At 46.0% G+C, this 16718-nt stretch overlaps 1 protein-coding gene across 1 annotated transcript in view; it reads right to left on the reverse strand.

Annotated features, from left to right (window-relative positions):
• LOC144785168 (cathelicidin antimicrobial peptide-like) overlaps positions 1-16718 on the reverse strand; it is a 116196-nt gene that overhangs the window by 59395 nt on the left and 40083 nt on the right. The window contains exon 3 of the mRNA XM_078664231.1: positions 12546-12623. Coding sequence (XP_078520357.1) covers positions 12546-12623 — 78 coding nt within the window. The remainder of the gene's footprint in view (positions 1-12545; positions 12624-16718) is intronic.

Raw genomic sequence — 16718 nt, forward strand, 5'->3', positions numbered from 1 at the left:
ATTAGTGTATTTTAACTTTTAAAATACTTGGGGGCTCATTAGCATGTCGGCGGTGGCGATCCGCCCAACATTTTTGCCCACCCGCATGCCAATTCCCACCTGCCATATTACTATTGCAGGGGGACCCCGTCGGACGGAAAGACCGTCCACCGTTTTTCCGCCGGTAGGCAATCCACCCGATTGCCTACCGGGCGGAAAAGCTGTTATTATGATGGCGGTGTCTGGTAGACCCCGTCATCCATATTAAGATGCGTGCGGGGTTTTGCCTTCCGCCGTGGAAAGTCAGGCAGTTCTCACCATTGGGGGCCCATAGTCGGCCCCCATGGATTCTGGGGGGTGAAGGCACTGCGCGGTGCCAGCCACGTTTTACTGTCAAATACACAACTTGCAAATCTGGCATAGTGGCGCCGCCACAATATCGGAAATGCGGGATGCGCCCGCCAGTGTAGCGGGCGCATCCTAATGGGAAGTGCGGGACTGCTGCATGCATTGCAGGCGGTCGGATTGACCCACGGGGTATGGCGGGCGGACAAAGGCCGCCTGCCATGCTAATGACCCCCTAAGTTCTTTCTAGTGTGGAAATTGTTCTGCATTTGTCCTGTTTTCTAAAGTATTACTATTTGCAATTTTCTTATAGACAACCTGCTATTCTACTTCTTGGTTAATTACTAAAGCATTTTAAACTTTAACAACAATTAGTGACAGGGTTAGCTATCATTGATGTTTCCTGTATTTTAAGGTAGATTTTAATCTAGAGACGTGAGCAGTCTCCCCGTGCAAAACATCCCTGACATTGAACCTTCTTCCGTCATTGATAAGGAGCAAAGAAAGCGGGCAAGTAGATCATGTTGGCTGTCTGAGCCTCACCCCTTCATTCCCTGACTAATCAAGTGTCAAAACAAGGAAAGTGGTAATGAAAAGCATTACTGGAATGAAGTTAAACCGACCACAGCTGGGCCATTCATCCATAAGACATCAAGGCTTAGGTACCAAGTCTCTGGTTTCCTGCTACTCCTCTGGAACCATCAAATATCATCTCAACTCCCTTGCAGTTCCTGCCTTCACGAAGTCACTTGCCCCTTTCCTCCATTGACATTTGCCCAGTGGTTCCGCCCTTTACCTACTTTTGGTGGCCCAGTATCACATCTTCTTCAACTAGGGCACACCCTATTACCCACATTCAAACTAGGCTCAGAGGAACTCCTAAAAATGTTGCTGGTGGCAAAGTGCACAGCAACGTAAACCTATTTGGATTGAGACATTTAATGACGTGTCAAAGTCATATGACCTTCATTCTGTTTTTTCTTCTCTTTCACTACAGTTGACCCACCAGAGGAATGCACTAAAACAGCAAAATCACTAGCACCATCAAAGTGTCACCTCATCAGAACTGTAATTTAACCCTATCATCTGCTGTTGTTACTACAGACGCACACTTGTAAACTCACTTTCATTTTGGATTTCTCATGTTCCTACTTTTATCTGGGCTCCTCTTTGTTCTGCCTTTTGTGGGATCACTCTATTTGTTACTTAGCTATGCTGCCTCTGCCTATCATTATTTCCTCTCAAAGAAAACCGACCTTACGCCCCAAAGCATTCAAAGTGCACAATCTCTGTGAAGGTAACATCTCACACTAGTTCAGAGACAATTTGCTTCTCATCCCCATTCCAGCCAGCATCTGCCCAGATCGTGCCTGCCATCTCACCGAATACATTGGAGCGTAGCTTTTGCCCCTGAATAATAGATTAGGCTCAGATTGGAAGAGGTCTGTTACTTTGAGATGTAATCCTGCACCAGAAAGTTACTGATACTGCAGTTCGCGATATTTATTGAGTGTGGTATTGCCTCTCCATTTTGGATTCTTCAAATAGTATTTGAAGATAGCATGCTGATACTACAAGCTTCTAAGCTGAAGATCTTGAATTATTGTGTATTTTTACCACAAGAAATCCTCCATGTATCACAGGGTGAAATTTGAATCGGGGAAGGAGTGTTGTTACTTTTCAATTCGTGTAATCCCAATTTGTGTGTAAATTCCTTCTTGGGCTTGAATCAGGATTTGCGCCTCCAGCCGAATGAGGGCCTTCGTAACCAAACCTTTAATACTTGCTAGTACCATACGTTATCACGACATTTCTAAGCCAATTGCATCAGGAATTATCCTTCACATTGTATTCTCATGCTGTCAGTTTACTTAGTTTGAAATTGTTATAAATCATGGCATTCTATTAGCATTGTCATCGTTTTTATACTTTTATAATTTTTTTTATTGGGAAAGCATGGTTATTATTGTGAATATTTCTTTAATTTTGAACACTCTTATTTATTCCCCTTTCCTTTATTTCTTCTTTTTTATCTAAAAATCTCATAGAAAATATTAATCTGTTATTCTTTAGGCATGAAAATACGTAGATTCTGGCCCGCACTTTTTTTATTCAAATGTTTTTCAAAGATATTCTCTTAGGGGGAGCTATCCTGGTATGCGCTTCGTCGCAAACAAATGCTGTCCCGTCCCAGTCCCAGGATGCATCACACCGGTTGCAGATGATGAAAAACATCGTAAACCAAATTTATCCAGTATCCTTTTTAATGTTCATATTATTGTACGATTGTTAAATTGGTAGAACAAGGTAATTCCAATATTCAAGCGCATGTATAATGCCCAATTGCCTTTAATACAGCGTGTTAGATTCCCGGGTTCCATACATGAAAAGCGTTTTAACCCAATGCATTTGGCCCGAATTACCTTGTTCTACCACTTTAACAATCGTACAATATTATGAACATTAAAGAGGATACTGGATAAATTTGGTTTACAATGTTTTCATCATCTGCAACCGGTGTGATGCATCCTTGGACTGGTATTACTCAATATCAGCATTTGATTGCGACTATTGTTCTTGCGCTCTTGAGGACGAAGCGCATACCAGGATAGCTCCCCTAAATGAAAATCTTTGAAAAAAAATTGAATAAAAGGAGTGCGGGACAGAATCTACGTATTTTCATGTTTACTTGGTCATCCCATCTAAATGACCCAGCACACAAGAATTACAATGAAACCGGAGAAAAAAACGGAAAACAGCATAGAACTGAACATTTTTTTTTTCTGGTAGTAGTAGTAGTATTTATTTGTTGATTAATTAAAATCATTACAAACAAAGATAGATAAAAGCAACCAACATAAACAAACATATACTAAGCACAAAGTTATTATCATCTTAAAATGATCATCTAAAAATGTATTAATACAGTCAATTCCATAATAATATTAAAACGTTTACACAGTGATTAAAATACATGTATTAACTAAAGTACAGTATATAATCAGCAATCACTATTATAGCAGCATTTAACTAAAGAGACAGGTGTTAGCAGTAGGAAATACAAGTATAAATACATTTTTTTGCTGTTTTCCATTTGCAAGCTATAATAAAGTGCAGTGTGCATAACTATAGTAAATTATACTAATAGACCCTTCAACTGGCATACATTTTGATTCAAACAATTCTTAAAATAAGTTTCTTTAAGTATTTTATAACACGAAAAATGGTTATTTACTTGTTCTTCGTCTTTGAGTTTCTTCTCAGCAATAATGATGAACTTAACAAAGTGATAAATAAGTTTTATATCTGCCCCACTCAAACAGGTAATAATCGCTTGCCTGCATTTTCTAATTCCTAGTTCATTAAAAATTGGTTTTAGGATCAACTCCCGAGCCTCTGCCAAAGCTGGGCATAAGGTTACTATGTGTGTTAATGTTTCCTCCCTTATTCATATCACATTCCTTGGAAATCAAAGACTTTCAGCTATGAGGACTTACATCTTGGACTTTTCACATACAGTTTTTTTTAGTAAACTTTTTATTGAGTTTGGCATACACAGAGCATTACGGTCAATGAAACCCCACTCCCTCAAACCATGTCATATGACCCAAGTCAATTAAGGACAACAATGAAAAATTCCCCTCTGTGGTCTATACACAGCCATTCAGCCAACAACCCAATGCAGGGCAGGCTGCTGACCCACTAATATCGACTGAGCCGACTTTCAAAGGGGGCACTCGTCTCCTTGACAATGTCCCACTCAATCCCCTTAGCGTGATGCTTGTTGCCCACCATACAGACAGCCACACAGCTCCCCTATTTGTATGGATCCCGGTGTTTCCCACATGTCTCTAGTCCTTTACCAGAGTGACTGCATCATTTCTGCTGCTGAGATAAGCGGGGTACAAACCCCAAAAGTTTTTGGGCCGACTAGTGGGGGGCAGTAACTTGCTGTAATTCACTGCATGCTTACAGCAGTAAAGCATGTCGTGTGCCCAGCGTTTGGGTGTAGGTGCAGGACCTCTCATCCAGCAATACGCAACCACTCTCCTGGCCATGAGCATCCCCATGTCTACTAGTCGACGGGCTGCACCGGGCTGCCTCCTGGTTGGTCCTAGTAGTGCCAGCGCAGGGTCCGGGACAAGGTAAATTTCTACGATGTTACTTATGTCAGCGAAGACCTTCTTCTCCCAAAAAACCTGCTCAGCCGGGCACTGCCATGCTAGGTGTAGAAAGTCTGCGTCCGGAGCGTGGCATCTCTCACATTCTGCAGAGCTCCGAAGGCCATACCTGTGGAGCCTTTCTGGGGTGTAGTACACTCTATTGAGGAACTTGAAGTGCACTAATCTGTGTCTGCCATTCAGAGATATCCTTCTAGTATTAACACAGCAATAACGCCACATGTCATCGTCAATAACAATCTGCAAGTCTCTTTGCCAAGCCAAATGCGCCTTGGTATATTGGTTTTCCCTATGTGGCAGGGATAGCTTATATAGAGTAGACAATAACTTCCGGGGGGGTCTCAGTCTTTATTACGTATGTGAGTTCCGGAACTTCCGGCGGTTCCGCCAAGTCGTCCCCTAATTGCTCCACAAGGGTGCTTCGTACCCTGTGATATTGGAAGCGAGTCAACAGGGGGCGTCCACACCGCTTACAATCACCTGATCCCAGGTTTTGGCCGTACAATCCTGAAATAGGTCCCCTGCAGCTTTGATATTAAGCTTGTGCAATGCGTGTATCACTCCCCTCTCTTTAATTGGGGACAGCCACTGGGTCCATTCTACTGGCATTATGGGTGAATAGAGTAATGCCCCTCCCTGCAACTGCAGAAGGTTGTGCCACGCATGGTTTGTTGCTGCAATGGAATCTAGGATTCCAGTCCTACGATCCACTGATTTAAAGATTGTTGCCGGGAGCGAGAGCGGACTAGCAAATATTGTTTCCATGCGAACATGTGGAATGCGGCTATCACCATGCAACCAGGTGTGCAAATGAGACGCTTGGGCCACTCTGTAATAAAGCTTTAAGTCAGGGGCACCTATCCCGCCCATGCTATAAGGTAGCGTGAGTAGCGACCACTTGGCTCGGGGCTGTTTCCCTGCCCATGCTAATTTGATCATAAGCTGCGTCAGTCTCTGAAATAAAATTTTGGGCAGCACTATCCGGATGGTAGCGAATAGGAACGATAGTTTAGGCAACACAACCATTTTCATGATTGATATTCGTCTTAGGAGCGAGAGCGGGAGTCTGCACCAGGCCTCCACATCGTCCTCAAGTTTGCTGAAAACAGTACCATATTTTCTCTGAACAATATCTGTTAATCAGTATGAAGTTGCACACCCAGGTATCTAACTGAGTCCGTGGTCCACTGTAGTGGGTATTCCATGTCTATGCTCTGAGATACCGGGGTGAGAGGGAAGGCCAAGGACTTCGTCCAATTAACCTTCAAGCCCGAGAGGGCACTGAAACGCACAACCTCTCTTAGCACGGAGGATAAGTTAGTGTCAGGGTCGCGGACATATAACAAAGTGTCGTCCACATACATCGAGACCAGTAATCTGTATGTAGGGAATCCAATGCCCTCGTTGCCATGGTACTCTGGTAGCGCACACGCCAACGGTTCAGCCACTAGGGCATATAGAAGCGGTGACAGCGGGCAGCCCTGTCTAGTCCCCCTGCATATGGGGAAGGAGTCGGTGACCAGGTTACCAAGGCGGATTCTGGCCCGCGGGCTGTTGTACAGAGCCCCTACCATTTGAAGGAACGGCATCCCCAGGCCCATCCTCTGTAGCACCAGGCACATAAACTGCCATTCCACCGAGTCGAAGGCCTTCTCCATGTCTAGGAACACTGCAAGTGCCTTCCGGTCTTGCTTTACATGCTGCATAGTGCCTAGAACTGTGCGAATGTTATATGTTAGATTCCTACTGGGGATGAAGTCAGCTTGTTCCGGTGCGACCAGCTGAGGTGCTAAAAGCGCCAGGCGGTTTGCCAATACCTTGGCATATATTTTGGTGTCACGTTGAGCAGTGATAAAGGTCTATACGAGCTACACTCATCTTGCGCCTTGCCCGTCTTCAGTATTGTAACAAGAAGAGCCTCTCTCATTGATTGCGGCATGCTGCCTTCTACGCAAATATCATCAAATAACGTCGAGATGTGCGGGAGGAGTTTATCCTGAAACACCTTATAAAAACCTACCGTAAGCTCATCGGACCCTGTAGCGCTGCCCGCGCGCATACCTGCCAAGGCTTCAATAATTTCATCTTTTTTTATCGGGAGCATCAGAAATTCCCTGTGCGTGTTAGTCAGTGACGGTAAGGTAATGTGTTCGAGATATTCGAGTATGTCGTCATCAAAGTCACCGCTTTTGGATGTGTACAGCTTAGAGTAAAAGGTCTTGAAGGTCTGTGCTATGTCTGTTTCGTCCATTAAGACGACACCCTCTCCCGTTTTTATTTCTGTCACTTGTTGCCGTCCTCTCTTCCCGTTCAAAATTCTAGTCAGAACTGAGCTAGGTCTCTCCCCCTCCCCGTATGTCCGGCCCGATGCATATTTCCCCAGGTGTTTAACTTCTCTATCAGCTTCCTCATGGTATTCAGTCAGAAGTGACTTTATCTCATCACCTACTGCAGTGTCAGAGTGTCGTCGCTGTCGCTCCTCCAAGAGCGCCAACTGTTGTTCCAATTCCACCAGTCTTTGTCTAATGGACCTGAGTATCCCCGAGTGTTTCGACAACGCTATGCCCCTATGTAGACTTTGAAAGCCTCCCATACCACTTGGAAACTGTCGATGGAGCCTACGTTAATCTCAAAAAAGGTATCGATAGCCTCAGTGAGCTCTCCTCGAAACAGCGGTTCTAGGAGGGATTATGGAGGAAATCGCCACGTGAACTTTGGGATGGTCTTCCCTGGGGCATCCAGTAGCAACAGTACTGGTGAGTGATCAGACAGATTTCGTGGTAGGACCTTACAGTCTCGCACCCGTCCCAACATGGGGGACAACGCCAGCCAGTAGTCTATTCTGGTATGGATATCATAGTAAGCCAAATAATGAGTGTACCCACCCTGTCCGGGGTGCCTCATCCTCCATACATCGTCTAAGTTCAGACTGGTGATCAAACTGTGTAGAGCCAGCGGATCTGTCCAGAGCAGGGTCGAGCACTAAATTGAAGTCCCCCCCGCCCCCCCCCCCACAGTAGGTGTTCTGTGCCATACTCTCTGGCCATCGCGGCTAAAGCCTGGAAAAAATCTGGGGAGTCATAGTTCGGGCCATAGGCGTAAATTATCACAAATTCCATCCCCAGTCCTGTGCATTTGGAGACAACAAATCTACCCGCCGTGTCCGCCCACAGAAGCTAGAGAGTGAGCTTCGATTTTGGGTTCACCCAGGTTAGCACTCCCCTGGCATGCGACGTGAAGCCCGCCGCAGTTATATTGCCCTCAAGGCCCTTGCTGTGTAGCATTCTGCCCGTTAACGGCAGATGGGATTCCTGCAGGAGTGCCAGGTCAATGTGTTGTTGCTGTAGGTAGCTAAGCACCGTCCCAACTTTCCTTTGATCATTCAGCCCAAGAAACATTCCATGTGAGTGCCCTAATTTTGGGTGTCAGTGTAGTGTTATCTTGATCAGCCGTGTTTGCCATAGAGGTAATACCTGAATTTCCTGTAAGTGCGTGTCCTATGTATGTCTGTGATCTGTAGCATGCTCAAAACCAAAAACAGTACCCCCTCTCCCCCAATAAACAATCCCAACTCAAAGCTTTCACCGCCCCCACCCACAGCAGACTGCCCCCAACAAGGCCTCGCTGGAACAACCCCCGCCCTCCCTCCCTCCCTCTCTAGACCCCAACTGTGCGACCTCCCGCTGATCAAGCAGAGTGCATTGCGCGCGGGGGCCGAGGTTGCCAGACAACAAGCAAGTGATTTGGTTACACAACTTGCCAGTTATCCTAGTCCAGTTACTCGTCCTATCTTATTACATGCATCAGCAAAGATCTTGTACTCGACATCTAATCACAATGCCTGCAGTACTGGCTGCCACACCTCTAGTCATTATCCCCCCTCCCCCCTCCACATATCCACCCATCAAACCAAAAAGAGCCAGTCATTTGACAAATGTCCCCGCGTGGCTGTCCACGGCAAATACCATGAGTTCTGCGGATACCTCACCCACGGTCGGTCCTCCTGGGACAGCAGATCATAGTTCTCGGATCTCCGCCAATATCCAGATGCAACTATTCCAAGGGCAAAGCCGGCATGCATTTCACTTCCAAGAACCAGATCACTCTGCTCGCTGTGGCTCAGTCACTCCATAGTCTCGCCAGGTGCGCAAGAAGCTGGTGTCACTCCTGCTCGTCCAGCTGACTGGACTGTTTCTCGCCGTCCGATGGTTTGTTGGCGTCTCTGCAGTGGTCCCTAGACCATTCCTTCAGAGCATGCTGTAAAGCCTTAGGGTCTGTGAAGAGGTGGGAGTGCCCCTGTCGGTTGACGTGCAGTGTTTCTGGATACAGCATGGCATAGTCCAGACCAAGGTCACGGAGCTGTCGCTTGAACGGGGCGAAGTGCCTACGGGCCTCCTGCACCCTTGCAGTGAAGTCAAGATAAAGTGAGATCTCCGATATTGCAGCGATCTCTTGTCCCTGGCCAGCCGGAGTGCCACATCTCTGTCCCTGTATTTGAGGAGCTTGGCGATAATGGGACGCAGCGGGGCTCCCGGACGCGGGTGGGGGCCCAGCGAGCGGTGCGCACGCTCAACTACAAACATCGGAGAGAACAGGTCTTCACCAAGGAGAGTACTCAGGAGCTTCTCAATGAACTTTTCCATATTTCCCGTCTGTGTAGACTCCGGAAGGCCCATGATGCAGAGGTTAGAGCGACGAGAGTGGGCCTCCAAGTCTTCCGTTTTCTCCTGTAGTGATTGCATGAGTTTCTCTATCTTCTTGTGATCCGAGTCCAGCTCTGTTTGTGCTTCCTCAACTTCCGTGAGTCTTCTTTCGGACATGTCTAATCTTTCGGCGTGCTTGTCAATGCGCTCCGCCATGCGGTCCATCCTGTAGGTGAGGGCATCGATCTTGGTGCCTATGGATGAAATGCTATACTGGAGGCCTTTTTCCATGGCTAAGAGCATGGTTTTAATGTCAGAGTGTTCAGTGGTGTCCGCTCCATCAGTCGAGATGGCCTTATCTGCGCCCGAGGCCTCCTGGGACCTAGAGCAGCGTTTGAAAGTGAGCTTGCTCTGAGTCTTGTCGCCCTTCCCCATGGTGCCAGGCGGGTACGAGGAGCCCGGGCAGCACAGCTAATCTGTTGTGTACCACTCTCGTAGGATTACCGCAGACCAAACTCACAGTGTCGCTTAGCGTAGGCCCGAAGTCGTCCCAGTCTCGCCTCTTCAATATGCTGCAAGTCAGAGCTATATATCACCCCCAGGTTCACCACGCGGCTCAGCCTCGCCCATAGGTCAGGGCCTCTTCTAGTTGGCGCTGTCGCTTAGGGCACCCAAGGTACAAGGTCTCATGTCACCGCGGGTTGCCCATGTAGGCCCAGTCTTAGTCCATCAGTGCTTAAAACAAGTATAGTGCCTCCAATTCACACTAGTTGGCCGGTGTCTCTATTCTTAGACTAGCCAGAGGGAGGACCTCTCTTAGTCACCACCCAATAACAGTGTCATCGCCAGTAAGGGTATCCCTCCTGCTCGTTATGTGGCAGATGGTTTATCACCGGGGCTCCGCAGTGCACCCCAGCCCCCAGGCAAGCCTCAATATCAGAGCAGGAAGAGTCCTGTGCCGCTTTGATTACACCGCAGCCTCCAGAAAGCGGGGAAGGCTTCACCTTGTCTGCTAGGAACCAGGCTCCAGGCGCCTCACTCGCGGGTAGGTGTCTGATCGCTCACTGCGCCGCACCACTCCCGGCAGCAGTAGGGTGGGGGGGAGGAAGGCAGAGTCCCCCCACCGCAGGTCCTCACAGCTCGGTTTGGCGACACCAGACTTCCGCCAAGAGCTTTCCGGGTATTTGCGCTCGAAGGATCCGCACGCACATGCACGCAGCACGGTTCTAAGCTGCACTCGAGGACGCGGCTCTGCGGCCTCTCTCGTCACCGGCTGCGCCTCTCGTCCTCTCCGATGTTCCTGTGCCTTGTCTCATGCGTCAGGGCTCCGCAGCTTGCCCACACCATTAACTAGGCAGTGGGGCTTAGTATCCCCAGCAGATGGTCGTACTGATGCAGGATAATGCAGGTTCGAAAAAACAACGAGACGGAGCTATGGGCTCACGCGGCCGCCATGGCTGCCGGCAAGCTCCGCCCCCCCTTTCACATACTGTTATGTCTTAACTATTCGTGTTGACTTCTTATATCATATAGATGTTGATTTTTTCATCGTATCATGTTTGACAATCAAGCTATGGGTAATGAGGGTGTTACATAAGCAATGCATTTTAAACAAAATAGAGAAGGGCAGTGTTTTCGATTTAGTTACCAAGGGCGGTTCCACACTCGAGAATTAATGGGGATAATGAATTTATCTGGGAAGGTTTGACTGACTGATATGATGATTCATGGGAGCTGTATTTCTTTGGGGGACGTCCGAACAGGTGGCTTGAAACAAATGGCTAATTAGGTGGGAGTGGTTATGAAGTTAAAAATTTGACAAATTAAATGTGAGAATGAAATGAACAGCTCACAGGAAAAGAGTGGACATATTGATCGAAGAACAGAGGTATGAGGGATTACCGAACATTATGTAGTTCAGCGGGTTTGTTTAACATCTAATAATCCTGACGTTTCGGCGAATTTGGGCTGAAGTCAGAAATTGTTGACTTGGTAACATAATTTGGTAGCGTTATGTAACGCTCTTTAGAGGGAAAGCATTGTTTATGGGAGGCTTTCACAAGGGAGATATAGACACGTATAATGTTTACTGCAATTGATTAATATCGTTGTGTTGAGGCTTTTAAACCAGTTTAACGGCAAATGTTTTTGATTTTCAATTTTACAGAAAAAAACCCTGACGAAGTGCCTTAAATGAACCGAAATGCATTGGGTTAAAACGCTTTTCATGCATGGAACCGGGAATCTAACACACTGTATTAAAGGCTATTGGGCATTATACATGCGCTTGAATATTGGAATTACCTTGTTCTACCAATTCAACAATCGTACAATATTATGAACATTAAAGAGGATACTGGACAAATTTGGTTTACGGTGTTTTCATCATCTGCAACCGGTGTGATGCAGCCTGGGACTGGTATTACTCAATATCAGCATTTATTCTTTAGACAAACATGATATTCAGTTTTGAATCTGTACTTGAATGTTTAGCTGAGCCTTATTTTAGGCTGCTTACATATATATTGTTGCCACACTCTACATATATAGTTATCTGATAATGCTTAAGAGTAAGGTGTCCTTTTTAAATAATATATCTTAGAAAACGTTCAATCACAAAAAAGAATGAGGTCCTTATAATCCATACACTCAATTCTGCCCTTTTCTTTTCACCCCCCAGAATGTTCTCAGCACACTTTTGCCCAATTTAATTTAAAGTCGCCAAGGGAACAATTTTTTTCTATCATTGCAATAGTTTCTAAAACATACAAGTATGTTGCCTGTTTACACCAATAGGACTGCACCAAAGCCAGTTCATTGAGGGTAACTATACACCAGTGGCCACATTTATCAAACTTTCATGCAGTACAGCAAGCTACCGTGCTGCACTGCGTTAAAGGGATAGGGCCGGAATGTGCTGTATTTATCATTACATGGGGCATTCCTGTTCTTTCCTTGCGCAGGCACCCCTTAAGCTGCCTAGCCCCATGCAGGCACCATGTGCCATGGTGCAAAGGTGCCTGTGTTGTAGGCACAATTGTTTTTGTGCAGGAATGGACAGCTTCCTGCACAAAACAACCCCCAGGGGCATTTTCCTCTTTCTAAGCAGCACACTTAAAAAGAGGAAGCAAAAGGAAGAAATCTAAATATTATCCCTTGTAGTGCCTCTCCTGGGAAGGTGTAGCATTTTGACACATTCCCAGGTTTACCGGTGTTGTTAAATCTGGAAATGCACCAAAATCCATGGGTGGATGCCTGGCCCCTAGCATTGTCATGGGTGACTCAAAATCATTGATAAATATGCCCCGGAGGTTGTGTTGTCTTATAATATACATCTTGGTTGCCTGTATAGTCAACAGGTATTTCTTCAGATGTTTTATCTCAGTGGTGCACTTACCTCTGAATTTGCAGGGTCACAAAGCAAGTCTGCAGTGTTGTTGCCTTTACGAATCACTGTAGTACAATTTTTCACAATCTGCAAGTAATAGACACATTTTATTAATTTATAGTTTGTACATGTAGATTCCATAAAGGGGAAGTATATTTTAGTTAATCAGTGCTTAATTTATAAAACAATAAGTTCCAGGGCCCTCGTCAGCAGGCCACCACAGCTTGTACCACCCTTTACCACTGCCAGCGCTGCCAATGACAGTTCCTACACAGCTACTAACCATCACACTGCTATACTGTGACAATTCCGAGTGTTCAAGGCTGTCATAAATATAAGAATGGCTTGGGCGGCAGGCATTTGTAATTTGTAACGTATATTGAATGTATAAACAACTGTTATTGAGCTCATCGCTAAATTGCACAAATAGAGCCACCATATGCCAGCTGTCATAAGTGTTGACAAAAAGTTTGGCTCAAATTAAGCACATCAGTTAATGTGGGCTTATCAGGTGGGAGTCCTGGCTGTTTAGGTACAGAGATTGTGATGAAAGGAAAAGTAAACGGAAGGCTGCAGACTTCGAGTCCAAATAATTTCAGCTGAGTGGGAGCCTTTCCTTCACATATTAGTACTTTGTTCTGATTTCGGGGGAAAAATGATTGCTTTGGTGTAGGATGGGGTAGAGATGACCATCCTAACAGCTAGATGAGTGTGTTTTTGGTGTGCTGGTTCGTAGGCGATGTTGTAACAATGCTTGCCCTCTGTATTATGGTGAGCTGCTGCACTGAGGGGGCCTTTGACCAGGAATAGTGTGATCTTGGTAGGTGAGTGAACGCTGCATTTCGAGGTTCACCTTGAATAAAATAGTATATGTCCTTTATGCACAAAGTCAAATGAAGCTAAAAGCACCCAGGAAAATATTTTAACACAGGTCTGAAATTGCCCTGAATATTCAGAAAATGCACCTGCGACAACAGACGACATCCGCTCCCTACTTGACAGAGGAGAGACTGTGGCCCTCATCCTCCAGGACCTCTCTACGGCCTTCGACACTGTCTCTCACCATACCGTAGCCCGCAGATTCCACGAAGTGGGTATACGGAACAAGGCCCTCGACTGGATCCTCTCTTTGCTCTCTGGCAGAACTCAATGAGTCAGACTCCACCCATTTCTCTCAGAACCCACTCCAACCACATGCAAAGTCCCACAAGGATCCACCATTAGCCCAACCCTGTTCAACATCTACATGGCACGCCTGCATCCATCGTCAGAGCGCATGAACTGAACATCACCTCGTACGCAGACGATACCCAACTCATCCTCTCCCTCTCCAATGAACCCAACATCGCCAGACACACCTTTCAACATGGAATGGAAGCCGTCGCCAAATGGATGAAGAACAGCTGCCTACAACTCAACACGGACCAAACCGAAGTGCTCATCATAAGCACACACCTGACACCTGAAACAACACTTGGTTGCCCCCGACCTTGGGGACCCCCCTCACCCCTATGGACCATGCATGCAACCTCGGAATCACCCTGGACCCCTATGGACCACCAGGTCAACACCATCACCTCCTCCTGCTACCACATCCTCGCCTACTCCAAAAGACCTTCAACTGGATCCACCCCGAACCCAGGAAAACCATCACACAAGCCATCAGTAGCAGACTGGACAACGGCAACACACCCTATGCCGGGATCAACAAGAACCTCACCGCGAACTCCGGAACGTCCAGTACGCAGCCGCCAGACTAGTCCTCAACCTACTGTGCCACTGTCACATCAACCAACACCTACGGACCCTACACTGGCTCTCTGTTGAGAAGAGAATCCCCTTCAAGCTTCTCACCCACGCACAAAAGGCCCTCCACAACGCCGGACCCGCCAACCTGAACTACCTCCTCACGTGCCACGCTCCCCAGCGCTCCCTCCACTCGGCCTAGCTCTCCCTCGCGAAGGTACCTTGGATCAAGAAAACCAGAGCAGGAGGTCGCTCCTTCTCCCTCCTCACGGCCAAGGCTTTGAACTTCCTCCCTCTCCACCCCCTACAGACTACATCGCTCCCTAAGTTCCTAAGGGACCTGAAGAACTGGCTCTTCGATGGAACTCAGTGACCCTCTAGATTTCAGTGAACCCCCCGCCCTTTCCCTCAGTGCCTTGAGACCTGCCTCCAGGTGAGTAGTCTGCTCTTTATAAGCCCATGATTGATTGATTGATTGATATAATACAGGTAATTTCCGTTTTCTTAAATGAGGCCAGAAATTTCATTTCCAAATATCTTGGCTAAAAGGTCATTGATGTTGCTGGCTGCTCCGGGGAGAAAATCATAAGATATTCCAATGCTTCAGCATCCGGTCTAGGAGCATTATTTCTCTGCAGCAACTTATGTGTATGCTTGCCCAAATAGTTTATGATGTTCTTTCAGGTTTGTTTTTTCGAGCTGGATTAAAATAGTAAAAACTGAAGAGTGGATTCCTTGCAGAATGCCCAGGGGTAAATTTACAAGAAACTGACGCATCTGTAGAGATGAAAGAGAACGGACTTGCACAGCTAGGTACGACCAAAATTGAACAGTGGTAATTTGTGGCGTGCTGCCTGGGAAGAACGCTGTCTGTACCTAAACAGCGTAGAACAGTAACACTAATGCAAAGCTCCCTCCACTGGGAGGAAGACTCCCTGGTGCACAGCGCAAAGAGACACGAAGTGTCTTATAAACAGTTCATCTGATTAAATCCAAATGTTAAATCCAATACTCAAAGAGGTTCCATGATTGTTTAATTCACATCAAATCAATAGTTCATCAATGTTTCGAGGGGACGTATACATTATCCAACTTAAAGGGTCATCCAACAATTAATCCTCCCAATGCATTTCGGGCAGATGACTGGCCCTTCCTCAGGGGACAGCTCTACAAACAAAAAAGAAAATATTCAGATATCATAGGTGTTCAAATATCATAGGTGTTCAACTGCCTTCTCTCTAAAACACCAATAGGTTCTAAATATGGTGTGGTGAACCTTATGCGTGTAAAGTAAACCATGAAAAACTAACCTGTGTCAGCAGAAAAAAACAGCGTGATGCCCGTGCAGGATTTATGGACAGTGAACAAGACTAAACCAAGCATCGTCAAAGCTCAAGACATCACTAAATGCAAAGTGAACGGAAACGAAAAAAAAAGGATAGAGTGCCAGACAGTCTCAAGCCACCAAGGTTACCCAAAAATGCCGAATCATCGAGGGATTCATGAAAACACACAGTTCAGTACTCACGGATCGATTACATCCGTGGTTGATCGTTACGCCAAATCTGCGAATAAACGCATAACCATAAGTATCACATCATTAACGTGAGCGGATTTGTATACATGATAAGTCAGGTCCCCCATGGGGAGTATTTACAGGATAGCCGATATGTGATAAATCTCTATTCAGCGCGGTGACTAGGAACCCCGAGTATACTGGGTCCCGGTGAGTTTAAAGTCGGCGTGTGACGCGCACATGAAGATAGAAAGTGGACTAAGGGTGCAACGCCAAATGGGCGCCATCTTGAGGTAACAAAGAAAGATGAACACTGCTAATGAATAAGCTGAAAAGAAGTTCCAATATCAGATAGAAAGCCAAAATGTAAATGTAATGTATCAAAAACATCACAATAATAAATCTGAAATGTGTCAACGTATTATAAAAAATAAACATAAACAATGAAACTGGAAAGGTGATATCACCATAAATGTAAGCACGCAAATATTCACATCATCAAATCAAAGAGTCACCATGATAAAGCAGGCATATATAAATCACAAATAACACAGAAATTCCATCCGGTCATTTAAACCGTGTGGTTGCATCGTCGCCATGTAGCGGATCCAGAAATTCTCCCTCTTCAGGAGGGTCTGTTTGTTGTTGTGTGTGGGGGTGACTTGTTCCAATACAAGATACTTAAGCTGAGCCACTGTATGTTTTTGTTCAGCAAAGTGTACAGCTATTGTAGATTTGGTGTTTCCAGTCCTTATGTTACTCTTGTGCTCCAGTAAACGGGTTCTGATTTTTCTTTCCGTATGGCCAACGTAACATTTCCCGCAGGGACATTTCAACATGTAGATCAGGTTATTAGAGTTACAGGTGGCGTTCACTCGCAGTTTGATGGGGTAACCCTTCATGGGATGGTTGGTGATATT

This window comes from Lissotriton helveticus, chromosome 10, assembly GCF_964261635.1.
Source record: "Lissotriton helveticus chromosome 10, aLisHel1.1, whole genome shotgun sequence".
NCBI classification, from domain to species: Eukaryota; Metazoa; Chordata; class Amphibia; order Caudata; family Salamandridae; genus Lissotriton; species Lissotriton helveticus.